The sequence below is a fragment of the Panthera tigris genome, chromosome D3 (genome assembly GCF_018350195.1).
Source record: "Panthera tigris isolate Pti1 chromosome D3, P.tigris_Pti1_mat1.1, whole genome shotgun sequence".
In the NCBI taxonomy this organism is placed as follows: Eukaryota; Metazoa; Chordata; class Mammalia; order Carnivora; family Felidae; genus Panthera; species Panthera tigris.
Window position 1 is genome coordinate 26,145,476 of NC_056671.1, and position 18,014 is coordinate 26,163,489.

Below are 18,014 nucleotides of genomic sequence, written 5' to 3' on the forward strand. Positions count from 1 at the left end.
TGGGCAGTGCACAGCCTGTTCAACCATACCAGCAGCCCCAGATGCTGATTAGTGATATAATGGTGGTAGTTGTTGCTTATCCTTATGTTTACTTTTCCTGAAGTCCAATGTCCTTGGGCCAAGAGGAAGGGAGAACCCTGGTTCACAGACACCCGACAGCTCCCTAAGGCAGCAGCACCTGAACCCAGATTCTCAGCTCATACCTCTCTGCCTGAACAGTAAGCCAGTTCATTCCCTGTAGGACCAGGCGAGTTCAGACCCCAGCTGTTACATCTTGGGCTCGGATGGCCTCCCCCTGCACTCCAACTTGCCCCCCCAGAAAACTTACCCCCAAATCACCGCCGGATGCCCCTGGGGAGCCTGACACCCTCCTCTGCCCCTCTGAGGGGGCCGGGCCCCCTCCACAGCACCCACCCCTAACGCGGCATCTCCTTTGCCTCTGCAGGGGACAGCCTGCGAGCAGTCTCCGTGAGCGGCCACAAGGGCTAGAGCCCAGAGATGACAGTGCCCGGGAGAGGTAAGTGCCTCCAGAAGTCCCCCCGCCCCCACCCCGCCCGAGCCCTAGAGCTACTCCACTCCCCCGACTTCCATTATGGGGCAGCCAGACTCCCCTGGCCGGTGTTCTCTCTGTTAGAAATGCAGCACTGGGTCCCAGCAGCATGTCGGGGACAGTCCTCTGCTCTTTTTCATGTCTTAGAAAGACGATTCTCCTATAATAGGAGAAGGCCGGATCCCACAGCGGGCAGGGGATTTGGCCAGCATCGCTGAGCAGATTCAAGGCACGGCCAGAATCCAAAGCCCTCTGTGTCCCATCTGACTAGCGTTTCTGGTGCGCTTGCTCATCTCAGCACCTCGCACAGAGTCTCCCCGAATCTCAGAATAGCTCCCTGAGGAAGGGTTATTATTACCCTTCCCTTTCTTTGAGGGGAAAGCAGAGGCTCAGAGGGGTGAAATCCCTTGTCTCGGTCGCCAGCTGGCAAGCAGCAGAGGCAGGATTTGAACCCAGGGCTTTAAGAAGCCACGTCTGAGTCTCGTACCCACCGTCCTCACTGCCAGGACGCTGGGACACTGCCCTTGGCGGGGCCCAGCGGGATAGTGGGGGGTAGAAGACTGGCCCGAATCCCCAGGCTGGGCGCTCTGGCCCCTGCAGAGTGGGGTCCTTGACCGTAGATGGCCAGGAAGTTGCCTTTGGTTTTGTGGGTCCCTGGCTGTCCTTTTTACCACATTGCCCTACTTTTTCTTTTCAAGGCACCCCTTAGGCTTTGCTATCTCCTGCTTAGGCCTGACCTGTCTGCTTTGAGCTGTTTTCTTTTGGTGACAGAGAGGGGCCTGTCACTGTGTCCTGTCTGAGGACAGTGAACAGCTTGCCTCAGCCTGGTCAGATGCAGGCCTGTCTCTGGCCACACGGCCCTAGGCCAGTGGCTTCTTCTCTCTGAGCTGCTGAGGGCGAGGCGTCCCTCCCCCAGGGGTGATAGAGGTGATCCCATTAAATGCTGCTAATGCATAGTAAAAGTTTTAGCCGAGCATGTGCGTCATAAATGTAAGAACCCAAAATTCGTGTGATTTGGTTTAAACTGAACAGGAATGACCAATATTAACCAAAACTGCTGTGTTGGTAACATTTTTCTTATTCTGCCTGTCCATTCTTCTAGTCCTTTCCCCCTGATATTTAGTATCCAAGTCACTTTCTGACCCCAAATATACACTAGAGAATACACACACACACACACACACACACACACACACACACACACACACGGGCACAGATACTGTACTTACCCTTTCTGGAAACAGCTTTCCCAAAGCTTACCCCTTTTCTTCCTTTCTGTGCATCTCCCATCACCTTCTGGTCCATTCTCTCGTTGCCCACCAAGTGTCAGGAGGAAAGGGTGATTGCTCTAATTTAAACTAAAGTGTGATGGACTGGTCCCCAGGAGCACAGACACTGACATAATAACAGAATTCTAGTCTCAAGTCGAAGAGGAGACTTTCAGTGAGCACTTGAACAAGTTGATAGGTCCTGGGAGGGATTTCGAAGTGGCTTTCTGTCCTTCCCAGCCTGCCTTCTCCCTGAAAGGAGCCCTGGCATTAGATTTCCCCATCCCCAACCCTGAATTCAGGGCACCAATGAACCCCCGCCATTGTCAGCAGCATATGATAAGCACAGTTTCCTGGGGAGAGCGTCCCCAGCTATTTTCTGATGTCCACGGTGGCCAGTGACCCCAGGCTGAGATTCATCTTTGCTTTCTTAGTTGCTTCTAGAATCCTCTCAGCGTTTGAGGTCAGTGCACCCCACCCCTCTTTGCAGCTGAGGAAACCGTGGTTTAGATGGGGGAAGTGACTCTCCCAAAGCCACACAGCCAGGAAATGCTGAAGCTCTCGACAGCTTGGACCCCGGGGCCGAGATTGTGCATTCCCTCCGTTCTGATATTTACGTCCCACTTGCTACAGCCTGTGGTGGGGATGCAGGCTGGGTCGGTCCTTCGGTGGTTCCGGCTGAAGCTCGCATCCATCAAGGAACCTGCCTGTGGCCTTTGCACTGGGCATTCCCTTTGCCAGAACACCCTCCTCTCTCTTCCCTACCTGGCTGTTTGAAAACCACCTGTGCACTGTTCAGAACTTGGCTCCGGGGCCGACTCCTACAAGAAGTCTTCCCTCACCTCCTCGGGTAGAAGCTGTCACCCCCTCCTCCCAGGTGTGGGGCCACCCTCTCCCACCTGGGGATCTTTGCATTCTCTGTTCCCTCTGCCTGGATCAGTCCTCCATGTATCTTCACATGGCCAGCTTCATCCAGGACTCCACTTGGATGCCACCTTCCCCGAGGGGCCCTCCCTGCCCTCCCTCCTCCTTCCCCTCCTCGATCCCTCTCACAGCGGAAGCCCTTTTCACTGGGTGCCTATAGCTTGTGTGGTATCGCTCCCCCGCCTGGCTGTCTTACCCACTTTCCTGTCCCCAGCACTGCGCACGGTGCCCGGCACCTTTTTTGTACTTAATCCCCATTCACCGAATGAAGACCGAGAGAGTGAGTAGTGATTCCAGAAGAAGCCCAGAACAGGACAGCGTTTTCCACACCGTCTCCTGAAAAGCATCTCTCACCGAGGCGGTGTGGTCCTTCAGAGCAGGCATCGGAGCTGGCTGGCCCGGGCTAGAATGTTCTACCCCAGCCTGGCTGCTCCCCAGCTGGGCACCTGGGATCAGCCTCTCCATTTCTTGGTTTCCTTCTGTTTTTTCTTATTTTAGGGGGGGGCGGGGAGCACAAGGGAGCAAGGGGCAGAGAGAGAGAAGGGCGGGGGGGGGGGGGGAGAGAGAGAATCCCCTGAGGGGCAGAGAGAAGGAGAGAGAGAGAGAGAGAGAGAGAAGCAGGGCTCAAGCTTACCCAAAGCGGGCGTCTTCACCCGAAGCAGGGCTCAAGCTTACCTGATGTGGGACTCGAACTCATGAACTGTGAGATCGTGAACTGAGCCGAAGTCAGATGCTAAGGCACCCAGGCGCCCTCGGTTTCCTTCTGTTTCTACGGCCATCATGTCACAGCACTTGGAACCTTGTCCTGCTCATTCAACCAAGGCCCATCCCCCAAATACATACGAAGCACCTGCTAGGCACCAGGCTCTGTGCTAGACTCTGGAGAGCCCGCCGTGAACAGGACACACAGAAACCTTGTCCTTGCAAAGTGGGCGTGCTGCTGAATTCGGACATCCCAGGGCATTATTATTTTCCATACTTTAATAGTCAATTGAAAAATCATTCTTATGGGGCACCTGGGCAGCTCAGTCGGTTAAGCATCCAGCTTCTGCTCAGGTCATGATCTCACCGTCTGTGAGCTCGAGCCCCGCGTCAGGCTCTGCGCTGAGGGCTCAGAGCCTGGAGCCTCTTTCAGATTCTGTGTCTCCCTCTCTCTCCGCCCCTCCCCCACCCACCCTCTGTCTGTCTGTCTCTCTCTTTCAAAAATAAATGTTAAAAAAAATTTTTTTTTAATAATTGTTATTGTCTGTCTGTCGGATGAGGAATACGATCGCAGCGTGTTTGGCTAGGGCCGGCAGCCCCCCCAGGCCTGCCTGACTCCTGCCTCCCTCTCTCTCCCCAGATGCGAGTCCCGCCCGCCCTCCGCTGACCTGGCCCTAAGGCCCACCCGCCACCCCAGGCCCAGCATGCGCCTGTCGGTGCGGAGGGCGCTGCTGGCGGCCAGCTGCGCCCTGGCCCTGGTGCTGGCGGTCCAGGTGGGGCAGCAGGTGCTGGAGTGCCGCGCGGTGCTGGGGGGCCCCCGGGGTCCCCGGCGGACCATGCGGCCGGAGCAGGAGGACCTGGTGATGGTGGGCGCGGACCGCGTGGAGTACCGCTACGGCAAGGCCATGCCGCTTATCTTCGTGGGCGGCGTGCCCCGCAGCGGCACCACGCTGATGCGCGCCATGCTGGACGCCCACCCCGAGGTGCGCTGCGGCGAGGAGACGCGCATCATCCCCCGCGTGCTGGCCATGCGCCAGGCCTGGTCCAAGTCGGGCCGCGAGAAGCTGCGGCTGGACGAGGCGGGCGTGACGGACGAGGTGCTGGATGCCGCCATGCAGGCCTTCATCCTGGAGGTGATCGCCAAGCACGGGGAGCCGGCGCGCGTGCTGTGCAACAAGGACCCCTTCACGCTCAAGTCCTCCGTCTACCTGTCGCGCCTGTTCCCCAACTCCAAGTTCCTGCTGATGGTGCGCGACGGCCGCGCGTCGGTGCACTCCATGATCACGCGCAAGGTCACGATCGCCGGCTTCGACCTCAGTAGCTACCGCGACTGCCTCACCAAGTGGAACAAGGCCATCGAGGTGATGTACGCCCAGTGCATGGAGGTGGGCAAGGACAAGTGCCTGCCCGTGTACTACGAGCAGCTGGTGCTGCACCCCAGGCGCTCCCTCAAGCTCATCCTGGACTTCCTGGGCATTGCCTGGAGCGATGCTGTTTTGCACCATGAGGACCTCATTGGCAAGCCGGGCGGCGTGTCCCTGTCCAAGTGAGTGGAGCCCTCGCCCTGCGCCCACGGCCCCCTGGCCTGAGTCAGAGGCAGTGGGTGGGCAGAGTGCCGCTGTCTCTCTGAGCCTCAGCTTCAGCACCTGCAGAAGCGGGGCGCTCACTCTTGCCCTGTTTCTGAGCCAACCAGCAGATGCGAATGTGCTTTGCAGTAAGTCGTAGCGGGCAAAGGTTACATTCAGAACACGGATCTGGAACCAGGTTGTCTGGGTTCCGATCCCGGCTCAGCCACCGCCTGACTGTGTGCCGCTGAATGAGCGACTCAGCCTCTCTGTGCCCCCCATTTCCTTACCTGTAGCACAGGGATCTAATCGAGCAGCCTTCTAGCTACCTGGGAGTATCAGATAGGTCAAGGCACGTTAGGTGCGATTATTCCTATTATTATTGTCACCATGGTAGCATAGAGACCGCCTTTATCGGCCCGCTCATTATCCTCACCCGCATGACCACGTAATGCGTGCCTGAGGTGTAGTAAGCACTGAGTTAAGCCCCCAACACACATTATTCCTTTAATTCCCAATCTGAGGACAGGAGAACAGCTGTTATACCCATTTTACAGGCGGAGAAACTGAGTTGCAGTGAGACGTTACCTGAGGCCACACAGCTGGCAAAGGGTAGTTCCAGGATTTGAACCCAGGTCTGCTGGACTCCAGGGTGTGTGCTCGCAAGCTCTCCACACCCCTCTTCCTTCTCCCCTTCTGTCCCTTCCTCTCCGCCTTCCTCCTTTGGGGAGGCCGTCCCTCTCCTGAGACCCAGAGCGCTTGAACAATGCAGGATCGGAGGGTTTCGTCTGTCGGTCTCCATCCCGATCTGGCCCAAGCATCCCTGAGAGGCCAGTGAGAGAGCAGTCCTTCCCGGGACAGCGTCACCTCCTTTCCCTCATGGCTGGGCCCTGTCAGACCCCATCCCCAAGAGCTCTTGAGCCCCGAGCAGAGCTGGGGACGTACAGCAACTCTCCCAGCAGTGAAGTGCCCACGTGCCCGGTACCCCAGCCAGTCAGTGCTGGGGCTGGGATCTTTGTAAATTAGCCAAAAAATCAGATAACTTAAGGAATATATCTTTACTGTCGGAGATTGAGACGATTCCCCCCAGGGTAAGGAACAAGAACCCAAAATCTCACCATCCAGATTTTGATCTGTGACCTACTGGTCCTTTGTCAGGGGCTGTTGGTAAAACCGGAGTCCTCCTGAAACAGGAACATGTTTCCCTGTAACCTTTCTTCGCTTTGTGTATGGGACCACCTGCCCGCCAGGCCCCGGCTTGCCACCGTGACGTCATTTTGGACGGCTGTATAATATTCCACCCCGCGGAGCACAGCATTCTGTCTCACGCCCCGTATTTTGGAACACATTGGTTCTTTTTTTTTTTTTAATGTTTATTTATTTTTGAGAGAAAGAGAGAGAGCGCAAGCAGGGGAGGAGGGGCAGATGGAGACAGGATTTCAAACGGGCTCCGTGCCGACAGCAGCGAGCCCGATGTGGGGCTCGAACCCACGAACCGTGAGATCGTGACCTGAGCCGAAGTCGGATGCTTAACCGACCGAACCACTCAGGCGCCCCGGGACACGTTGGTTCTTTACTCAGATCAAGCACGTGTCCCATTCATGTTCTGGGATGCACCTGTGTCGCTTCTGTCTCATAAAATCCTGGAGGTTCAAGGGCGTGGCAGAGGCCACGCATGTAGTTGAATCTTAGACACAGGGGGCCGAGTTGAGATTTCCCTCCTGGTCCGCACACTCCAAACCCTTGCTCGTACCACCCGTCCCCACCCCCCCAGCCTCCCCGCTCTCCTCACTCCTGGTCCCACCTTCCTTTCGCCACATCTTTTTGGGTTTTGGTCTTCTTCCCAATTTCTCTCTTCGTTGGAATGGAAGCACCTGGAGACAGGGCCTGGATCCCGGGAGTGCCCCACCCTCCACCGTACAAGGCCCTCGGACAGTGACCGGTAGGGTCCTGTGATTCAGACAGTGCGAGAAGCCCGTCCTAGGGGCGAGCGAGGACGCACGTCCCAGGTGGTGGTGGTTCCACGGTGACAGCAGAAGTGACAGCGACCTAAGTGGCCACCTTTAGGGGCTGGAAAAATACGCTCTGGAGGGATGCTACACAGCTGGAGAAATGGAGGAGGTGTCGGGTGCGAAACAAAGTTATCAGCTGATACAGACAGCGTATTATTGCTGTTTTAAAACTGCAGACCAACCATAGGTTTTCCGTGTGTGTGTGTGTGTGTGTGTGTGATAGAGAGAGAGAGAGAGAGAGAGAGAGAGAGAGAGAGAGAGAAAGCTGGTGCTTACTGAGACCTTACAGTGTGCCATAGCCTCGTCTGTCATTAACTCATTTACTCCCCAGGACAGCCCAGTGAGGTGGGCACGATCATTATTCCCATCGATAGATGAGGAAACGGAGGCTCAGAGAGGTGAAGTAACCCCCCAAAGCCACGCAGCCAGTGTCGGTACAGCTGGCGTTTGAACCCAGGTGGCCCGGCCCCCAAGTCTGCCCTTGGCCACTCTCCCATTGAAAGCACAGAAGACGGTGTTGAGCGGGTGGACCCCCAAATGCTAAGATTAGGTCTCGGTAGGGAACTGATAGGCTGGGAGGGGGCAGTCCGTGTTTTATAATTATTTCTCCAGAACGAAATACCCATCTTAGTCACAGAAATAAAACGTTATTTTTAAAAAGTTGGAGACATCAAGGGAGCAGGGTTTTAAGTTCTCACCGCCTTCCACTGTCTTCCAGTTTCCAGTTTCTGGCCACAGAGGCTCTTATCGTACAGAGGAGGGCTGAGGAGGGCAAGTGACTTGCCCGCAGCTTCACAGCCGAGGCGGGCACAGGTCACCCGGGTGCCATCTGGGTCTCCCTGTGCCCCCTGCGGCCTGTTTTTTCTCCCCAGGATCGAGCGATCCACAGACCAGGTCATCAAGCCCGTGAACCTTGAAGCGCTCTCCAAGTGGACCGGCCACATCCCTGGGGATGTGGTGAGGGACATGGCCCAGATCGCCCCCATGCTGGCGCGGCTCGGCTATGACCCCTACGCAAACCCACCCAACTACGGCAACCCCGACCCCATCGTGGTCAACAACACCCACCGGGTGAGTATGTGTGCTCGCGCGGAGATGTGCTCCCGGCCTGGAACGGGGGTGGTTGTATCTGTATGACGGCCGTTTTTGCTTGGGCCACAGGGAAGCTCAAATCCAACTGCTAGCCTTTCTACCGGCAGGTCCATGTGTCCTAATTTCATCCTGTTTCTCTGTTCTCTTTTACCCTCTCTCCCCCCATTTCCCTGGCTATTTGTCTGTTTAGAAAGTACTTCAAGTCTTTGTTGAGGCTGAATAGAAATAAACTCTTGGTCACTTTATTGCCCCCTTAAATTTTTTTTTTAATGTTTTTATTTATTTTTGAGACAGAGAGAGAGCATGAGCAGGGGAGGGGCAGAGAGAGAGGGAGACACCGAATCCGAAGCAGGCTCCAGGCTCTGAGCTGTCAGCACAGAGCCCGACGCGGGGCTCGAACTCACAGACTGTGAAATCATGACCTGAGCTGAAGTCGGACGCTTAACTGACTGAGCCACCCAGGCGCCCCTGCCCCCTTAAATTTTAATGTTGATTTCTCAGACAGATGGGAGCTTGGGGCAGTTGGAATTACTCTTTAAGCTCTCCTTGGTTAAGGTGGTCAAGGGAAATGACTTTACTAGATGTTTCTGAAGCCTTAAAGTCAGGTAATCCTGGGGAAAGGAACAGTTAGCAAGTCTGTCCTTGACTGTCACAGCTTCTAGTTTACTTTGGGTGCTGTATGCTAACTTCCTTGGAGGCACGAAGTTAGGGACAGTATTTGAGCATGGGGCCTGTGCCTGGGGACACGTGAGCTCCTAGCTCCTACGCCAGTAAGACCTGGAGTCTTTTTAATTTTTTTTTTTTTTTTTAGTGTTTACTAACTTTTGAGAGAGAGCACAAGCAGAGCAGGGGAGGGGCAGAGAGAGAGGGAGACAGAATCCGAAGCAGGCTCTAGCCTCTGAGCCATTAGCACAGAGCCTGACGCGGGGCTCGAACCCACGAACCGAGAGTTCATGACCCGAGCCGAGGTCAGACGCTCAAGTGACTGAGCCACCCAGGCGCCCCAAGAGTCTTAATTCCAGCTACGCTCAGCATTTCCAAACACGTGCTGAATAGAAACAAAACAAAAAATATCTTTAAGTTTATTTCTTTATTTTGAGAGAGAGAACCAGAGAGGGGGACAGAGGATCTGAGGCGGGGCTCTGTGCTGAGAGCAGTGAGCCCGACGCGGGGCTCGAACTCTCAGACTACAAGGTCATGACCTGAGCCGTAGGCAGACGCTTAACCGACTGAGTCACCCAGGGGCCCCTCACATGCTGATTTTAGGAAGTGAACAGTTCTTGTGTTGAACGGCAAAGGGAGAAAGTCCCATTTCTCCCTCTTCCCCTTTAATTGTTCAGTGACTGGAGGAGAAAGACCCCATTTGGTGCTAACAAGGCTTTCACACCTCTCTGACACGTGCAGGCTCTGCCCTCGGGGAAGCGGGGAAGCGGGGAAGCGGGAAGGGTAGCGGGTCCCAGCACTTCCTCTCCCCCTTGACACCTATCGATTCTGCAAACATCTCTTTGTGGAAAAATACCCCGAGGTCCATGATGCTCAGACTGCATCTGACAGTGTGACTATTCACAACCTCCATGTGGTCCCTTTTATTTTTCCATTATTTTTATTCTAAGCCTTTGCTATTTATTATTCTTATGCTTTCATAAAGTACTCTTTAAGCTGTACTTAATGTGTTTCATACACTTTTCTGTACCTAGGCTATCTTATTGTATAATGTATTGCATATATTTTCATATGATGAGAAAACAATTAGATTAAACAGAAGAAACGGCAGCTGGGAGCATGATCTTGAACTCCAGCACCCAGGGTGCTTCTCAGGGGCAGTAGCTGGACCAGGATGAGGACCTCATTGACAGAGGGCTCTCCCGACTCTGTGTTCTCAGCCAGGGGCCCCATGGAAACTTCTCTGAAGCCTCTTTAAAGGGTGAAGGCCCCTGGGGCGCCTGGGTGGCTCAGTCAGTTAAGCATCTGACTTAGACTGGCGGTTGTGATCTCGCGGTTTGTGGGTTCAGGCCCGGAGTCGGGTTCTGTTCTGACAGCTCGGAGCCTGGAGCCTGCTTCAGATTCCGTGTCTCCCTCTCTCTCTGCCCCTCCCCCCCACCCCTCTCTCTCTCAAAAATAAGCAAACGTCAAAAAAAAAAAAAAAATTAAAAGGCGAAGGCCCCTGATTCGTTCCAGAATGCAGGTCGGAAGCTCCCAGAATAAGGCCTGACCTTGTGTATCTTCTAAAAAATTCTGATGAGGAAGACCAACTCTTTGAAGCTCTGTTGTTTGTTTGTTTAAAACGGAAGCTGCTCCTGGTTTTCTTCCAAAGAGGTTTCTTCCCAGGGGTTGCCAGACGCTTGTTTAGTCTTCCTGGTAGTTTTGCTGTCACTGCAAAGATACGTTCCCTCACTGAAAACTGTGTGTGTGTGTGTGTGTGTGTGTGTGTGTGTGTGTGTGTGTGTTTCTATGCAGACACTGTGTGTTCCTGTAACAGATCCTGGGGTGCAGGACACTTGGGCACTGGAAGGACCCCAGTGCTAATGAAATTGTCTCTGCCTGCACTGTCCATTACAGCCTCTAGCCGTTAACCTTGTGTGGCCACTGAAATGTGCCTAGTGAAATCTGACTGGTCCAAATTGAGGGTTGCTGTTAAGTGTTAAACACGTATCTGATTTTGAAGTCCAGTTACGGAGAACAGTATGTGAAGTTTGTCATTAATCATTTTTATATTAATTACTTGTCGAAGAGTGAATATTTTAGATATATCAGGTTAAATAAAAGATCTAACGAAAATTAGTTCACTTGATTTGCTTTTTTTTTGGTCACTTTGTTTTTTTAATATATATATTTTTAAGGTTTACTTATTTTTGAGAGAGAGAGAGAGAGACAGAGTGCGAGTATGGGAGGGGCCGAGAGAGAGGGAGACACAGAATCTGAAGCAGGCTCCAGGCTGTGAGCTCTCAGCACAGAGCCCGATGTGGGGCTCGAACTCATAGGCCACAAGATCATGACCTGAGCCTAAATTGGCCGCTAACTGACTGAGCCACCCAGGCACCCCTTGGTCACTTTGTTTTTAATGTGACTACTAAAATATTAGAAGTATATAGTTGGTTCATCCTATATTCTAGTGGACGATACTGGTCTATATGATGGCTTATCTATGGAGCAGTTATGGAAAGGCCTAGAACTTTCTTTGCCCTGTGTGCTGTGCCTGGAACGCTCTTCCTTCAGAGCTCGGCTTGGCTAGTTTTCTTTGTCATTGAGGGCTCAGCTTAAAGGTCACTTGTTCTGAGAAGTCCTTTGTGACCATCTGCTCAAAAGAAGCCCCCTGGTCACTCCTGATCACATCCCTTTGTCTTATTTTTTTTTACTGTACTTCTCATGGTTTGATATGTTCTTGTTTATTTGTGTATTACTTATGGATCATCTAGCTCCTCCTCTAGAATGGTGGCTGCAGGAGAGAAGGAATTTTAATTGTCTGGTTAATTTTGTACCTCCAGAGCTTAGAATGATGCTTAGAAATAAGAGGAGGTCAATAAATGTTTGTTGGATGGATGGATGGATGGGATGGGTGGATGGGTGGGTGGATGGATGAATGGATGGATGATGAATGGGTAGATGAGTGGCTTGATGGGTGGATGGATAGGAGAGTGGATGGATGGGTAGATGGGTGGGTACAAGGGTAGGTGGATGGGAGGGTGGATGGGTGGATGGATGGATGGATGCATGGATGGATGGATGAAAAGATAGGTGGATGGATGGGAGAGTGGATGGATGGATGGGTAGTTGAATGGGTGGATGGATGGATGGATGGGTGGATGGGAAGGAGGATGGATAGGTGGATGAGTGGATGGGTGGGTGGATGGATGGATGGATGGATGGATGGATGGATGATGAATGGGTAGATGAGTGGCTTGATGGGTGGATGGATAGGAGAGTGGGTGGATGGGTAGATGGGTGGGTGGATGGGTAGATGGATGGATGGATGGATGGATGAATGGATGATGAATGGGTAGATGAGTGGTTGGATGGGTGGATGGATAGGAGAGTAGGTGGATGGATGGGAGAGTGGATGGATGGTTAGATGGATGGATGGATGAAAAGATAGGTGGATGGATGGGTGGATGGGTAGGTGAATGGGTGGATGGGTGGGTGGATAGGTAGATGGATGAGTGGATAGATGGGTGGGTAGGAGGATGAATGTATATGGATGGATGTGTAGATGGATAAATAGGTGGGTGGATAAATGAGTAGATGGGAAGGTGGTGGTAACAGACTGAATTTTATTTTTGATAATTTCTATGATAGTGATACTTTGTTTCTCTTTCCTAGGTCTTGAAAGGGGACTATAAAACACCAGCCAATCTGAAAGGATATTTTCAGGTTAGAAACCCCAAGGGGAATTCTGGAAATCGGTTTATTGGGCTGTCCCACCAGCTTGCGGATGCCCTCGGACACTTTGCTTCCCTAATCTGCTGATCATTTCCTCGTCAGAAAATTTGGGGTGGGGAGCCGGGCCAGGGGCCCTCCAAGTGTCTGATCCAGCTAGGGTCAAATCTCAACAGCTCTTTTGCGCGAGCCCCTGGTGGGGACTTTCTGTCCAGCCCTCTGTCTCTAGCCTTAAATTCAGTTTTATTTAAAGTGGCAGTTCCCACATGTGACCCAGCCCAGAATTTTTATCAGTCAGCCAAAAAATGAGACCCGTAAGGCTTACGTGGTGTGGGCGTCCCCGCGAATGTAGACGTACAGACATCCCTGCGTCTTCAGGCACATCTCCATGGCCCTGCCTCCCACACATCCTGGGCACGTCCGAGGGGCACAGTCCATGGATCATGTCGGGAAGGACTGCCCCCTTCACGGACGCGATAGCTCCCATTTAAATGAAGTGGTGATACCAAGCTTAGTACTCTTAGTCTGTGTGTGTTTAATTTGGGAGAGAGAGAGCGGGCCACCCCGTGCCAATCCCCAGTTTGATAATCAAAATCACAGATGCTCCTTGTCCGGGGTCCCTGGCTTTTGCACACATCTCAGTTCTTCGGGGAGGGCTCCACGCTCCCTTTCTGGGAGTCAGAGACCCCATCGTCTTGCCGCCGTGAACAAATATTGTCAAGATTAGTCAGCAGTGATTTAGCACTTGGTTTAACCAAAAAGATGATGTAACGAGCAGCAAACACAAGCCGGGGTGAGGGGAATTAGTCACCGTCCGGAACGCCCTTCAGTTTTGTGGATTATCCTTTCTCGGCCCACCTGAGTATTTACCTTCTATTCCGTGCAGTTCCATTGCATGGGGTGCTTGGTTTCGCGTTCTTCGTGTTTTCCCATCTTTTGGATTTTCCGTCTACTGCCCTTCCCGATGGTTACATAGTATTCTCTGGAACGCATTATGGGCCACCAATTAACTGTTGCCCTAAGGTCCTGTCCAGTTTTCGCAGAAATGGTGGCACGTGCCCATCATCCTGATTTTGCCTCCCTCCTGCTGGAGGGGGGGCTCTCTTGGGCCATTCCCTTAGAATCCATTGTCACGGAATGTCATAGGTGGGTGCAAGGGTCCAGTTCTTTGGAAGACTCTGGAAGCATAAGGCCAAATTGTTTCACAAAAACGTCGGACCGTACCCGAACGTGTGGCCATACTCAAGACGTCTAGCTGGCTGGCCTGGGACTGTTTTCGTGCTCGCTTAGGAGCAAAATGTGAAAGCGCGGCATGTGCCCTGTCATCGTGAACCTTGCCACCCGGGAGAGCTGCCCTGTAGACCGCATCCGACCCCTGCTTCCCTCCCGCCATCTCCCTCCCTGGCCTCTAGAGTGCACATGACTTCATTCAGGGCATCGCATAAGTTGGATTCAGTCTTAACGGCAACCGTTAGGTAAATGGTGGCACAAGAAAAAGTCTTCCGGGTCCTCTACAGCCCTCTAAAATGATGATCCTGAACCCCAAAAGATGGAAGAATAGTAAGCAAGCAAACCAAAGCAGCTCGCGCGTTGCCATTGCTGCGAATACAAAAAGGAATATTCACTCGCCAGGCACCCAACGCCCTCCCTGTTTGTTCCTGGCTGTTCCCTCTGCCAGGGATTGCTGTTCCAGCCAGATCTTTGTGTGCCTGGCCTCACTTACATCTTTTAGATCTCGGCTTAGGGGGCGTTTTCCAACCCCAACAACCAGTGTCTGATTCTCCAGACAGACACCAAAGTGGGTGTTAAATTCAGTTCGGTTTGCACAGTGACACCCCCACAGTTAGTGGCAGACCCCGCAGGTTCAGGGCTCAGTCCCAGAAGACCGCGCCCACTTCAGACGCCAGCCACGGCAGGGTTCCCAGGCTACCCACATTTCTGCGCAGCCACCTACCATTTGGGGGTCCCTATGACCCCCTCCTCAGATTTGGGAATTTGCTAGAACAACTCACAGGGCTGAGGAAAGCACTTTACTTCCTAGGTTACTGGTTTATTATAAAGGATGCGACTCAGGAACAACCACGGAAGAGCTACCCCGGGCAGGGTGCGGGGTAAGAGGTGTAGCACTGCCACGCCCTCTTTGGGCTGTGTTCAGCAATCTGGAAGCTTCCTGAAGCTGTTATTTAGGGGTTTTATGGAGCTTTCATGAAGCAGGGATGATTGATTAAATCACTGGTTATTAACTCACCCTCCAGCCCCTCTCCCCTCCCCAGAGTCATGCCTCCGTCCTTCTAGCCACCAGCCTGCATCCTGAGGCCAGAGGCCAGTCACGTCATTAGCATACAAGACAGGCTTGTTCTCACTAGGGAGAGTCTAGGGTTTTCTGAGCTATGTGCCAGGAACCCAGGACACAGAGCACATATTTGTTTTTCAAACAGCTTTGTAGTGGCCTTTCCTGACACCCTATGGGAAGTAGCTCCAAAGTCACTCGTATAGGCCCACGAGTGGGTGGACGCGACGTTATCTTGCAGATGTATTTGTTAAGGCTCTCCCTGTAGAAGAGTGGGACCATGTCGGTCATGTTCACGGCATCCCCAGCACCTGGCCCGTCTTAAGTAGGTGTGCAGTAAATCCCTGATGAGGGAGAGTGTGCCTGCCTCAGTGAGGCTGAGGGCTGAACCTCAGGGCAGTGAGACCCTGGCCCCCCAGCCTGGCCGTGACCCCTTCCTCTGTGTGTTGTCTTCCTCCAGGTGAACCAGAACAGCACCTCCTCCCACTTAGGAAGTTCATGATTTCCAGGTAGGCCTGCAGACTTCCCCGGGGGAGGGGGCTGGGGAGAAGGGGCTGCCCTTCCCAGCTCAGGAGCCCCTCCCTGAAAAGCTTGTCCTTCCAGAGCCTCCCTTGATGGGGGGGAGTGTCCATCCAGGTGGACTGACCAGGGCCCTTGTGGGGGTTTCCATGGCGACGGGCCGGGGGAGCTATTTATAGAATCACAGACTAGTCACCCAGCTCTGGATCCCGTGGGGGCAGGGACCAGTGCCGAACCAACTAGGAAAAGGTTTGTCTGCCTTTGGGGAGGGGGGGTGCCAGGGACCAATGTGATGGGGGGTGGGGTGGGGATTCCAGAACATTTTTGCACAGAACGCTGCCTGCTGATCCTGCTTCTATAAACAGTATCAGGTTGGCCCAGAGCAATTAATATTCTAATAAAGCTCTAAGCAAGTCTGGTCGAAGAATAACCCCCAGGGCATTGGACAGAGGGCTACTCCTGTGGGACTCATTTAACCCTCAGTATCCCTGGGAAGGCAGCGGACACAGCGGAGGAAACTAGAGCCCAGAGAGGGCTTTGACTTGCCCAAGGCCACAGAGTCACCAAACGGCAGAATCCCTCCCAAGGTCACCTTCTTCCAGAGTTCGCTTTGGGGGACCGATTTGAAGGGCATATCCATCCACCCGTATTTTGCGAAGGTGGGGAGAGGCGCAGGTTCTGACCTTGGGAAGTCAAAGATTCGGGCACTCACTTCACATTGGACTTCTCACGGCCTCCGCTTCTGATGTCTGGAGAGCAGGGGTTCACGCGGGTCCACCCCGCGAGGGTGGCCGAGAGGTGAAGTGAGCTGGCCCAGGTGGGCGCGTGGGGAATCCAGGAAGACTTGCCCCCTCGCTGTGCTTGTGGGCGCTGGCGTTAAGGTTCCAGTAAGTTCACTTCCTCTGCCTCTCGGGTGACCCCACAGAGAGGTCACAACCCACTTGTTCTCCGTTGCTCTAGACTATGAAGACGCTCCCTGCCTGGCGTCTGTGTTTTGGTCTCCCGATCTTATTTTTAATTTTTTAAAGTTTTTAAAATGTATTTATTTATTTTGAGAGAGAGAGAGAGAGAGAGAGAGAGAGAGAGAGAATGGGGAGGAGCAGGCAGAGAGAAAGGGAGAGAGAGAGTCCCATGCAGGCTCCACGCTGTCAGCACAGAGCCTGACATGGGGTTCCATCCCACGAACCGTGAGATCGTGACCTGAGCCCAAATCAAGAGTCGGACCGCGAGGATTCCTTCTCCACGTTTCTCCTCAACCCCATCCCCTCGTGCTCCTTCCGCAAAATTCATTCGTAGAATTTTGAACCTTCCTGTTGACAGAAGCCAGATATATTCTTCCCTTTGCTGTTTCAATGAGATACCACGTACAGGGTGTTTTGGTTTTTTTTTTTTAGCTCATCCCTGGTGAACAGTTGGCATTAAATGCTGATCCTTCCCTCACCTCCAAAAATCCCACTGGTGTTTTATCACGTCATTGCCACTGGTCTCTTCATAAGTAAAAAGAGATCTTTGAGGTCAGGTGGACCCAGGCTGAGATGTGGGTAAGAACCCAAGGAAAGCTTTTATTTATTTATTTATTTATTTATTTATTTATTTATTTATTTATTTTTATTTTTGTTTTTGAGAGAGAGAGAGAGAACAAGCAGGTAAGGGGCAGAGGGAAAAGGGGACTTCTAGAAATCCAAAGTGGGCTCCATGCCGACAGCAGCGAGCCCGAGGTGGGGCTCGAACCAGCAAACTGTGAGATCATGACCTCAACCGCTCAACCAGGTGCCCCCCGCCCCCGCCACCCGAGGGACGCTTTTCGATTTAAATTATCTCTGGCCATGGGGGACGTGTAGAGAAAACTGCACCTGTTTGTGTGTGTGAACGTGGCGAGACCATCCCCTCCCCGATCACACGTACAAATACAAAAGGTCCGTCTCCGAATTCTTACTCCGCACCTAATGCCGTTGTATCCTCTGTCCAGATCTCTGCAGATTGTTGCCCAGAGGAGAAGACACCTTGCATTCGAGTGGAAATCGGACCTCTAATCCAAGCATATTGCTTGCTCTTAATCGCCAAAACAGGACTGCTAACGAGGAATGTATTTGCATATGTTTGCAAAAAAGCCGAATCACCGAAAACTTAACCTGGAGACTCTCTACCTGTGGACAGCCCCCCCCCCCCCAGGATGGAGAAGAACGAAGAAGAGTGTGGGAAGTAGGCTGGCTTTTGAAATTTCGGTATTTTTTATCTTGCCCCTCAAGAACTTTTTTTTAAAGAAATGGATTTGCCATTTTTCTTAATTTGCAGGACTGCCTTGGCGGCTTTGTTGGCGGGGACAAGGCCCACACCTGTGCCTCTCTCCTATTGACTTACTTTTGAATTCAAAGAATCTATTTAAGAATTTAATATATGAGGTTTTCTTTGATTCCTCCTCAGTTCTCAGATTTCAGAGGAAAAAAAAAATTATTTGAATAAAGTGACCAGGGACTCATTTGTCTGTGCCTTACTTTACAGAGCGAACAGATTTTTTTCTTTTTTGTTTTTTGTTTTTTTTCCCATTTCAGATTTTGGCAGGTGGATTGATGACCGGCGAACAAGGTTCCCATCTTGGGGGCTCAGTGAGGCACAGCTGAGCTCCTGGGTTGGGTCCCCCGAGGCCACTCAGGATCGGTGATTTGCTAGAGGGACTCCCAGATTAGCTGGGAGACCCACAGTCACAGGGTTTGTTTT

At 52.7% G+C, this 18,014-nt stretch overlaps 1 protein-coding gene across 4 annotated transcripts in view; it reads left to right on the top strand.

Annotated features, from left to right (window-relative positions):
* Positions 1-17,775, top strand: part of TPST2 (tyrosylprotein sulfotransferase 2) — a 51,120-nt gene extending 33,345 nt beyond the window's left edge. For 3 of the 4 annotated variants that reach the window (XM_042961362.1, XM_042961360.1, XM_042961361.1), the window contains 5 exons: positions 446-517; positions 4,085-4,990; positions 7,894-8,092; positions 12,431-12,481; positions 17,266-17,775. In XM_042961362.1, coding sequence (XP_042817296.1) covers positions 4,149-4,990; positions 7,894-8,092; positions 12,431-12,481; positions 17,266-17,427 — 1,254 coding nt within the window. In that variant the 5' untranslated portion in view covers positions 446-517; positions 4,085-4,148 and the 3' untranslated portion in view covers positions 17,428-17,775. Of the gene's footprint in view, positions 1-445; positions 518-4,084; positions 4,991-7,893; positions 8,093-12,430; positions 12,482-15,237; positions 15,287-17,265 lie in introns of those variants that run through there. The other variant, XM_007082590.3, reaches the window with a different exon arrangement.
* The last annotated feature ends 239 nt before the right edge of the window (positions 17,776-18,014 follow it).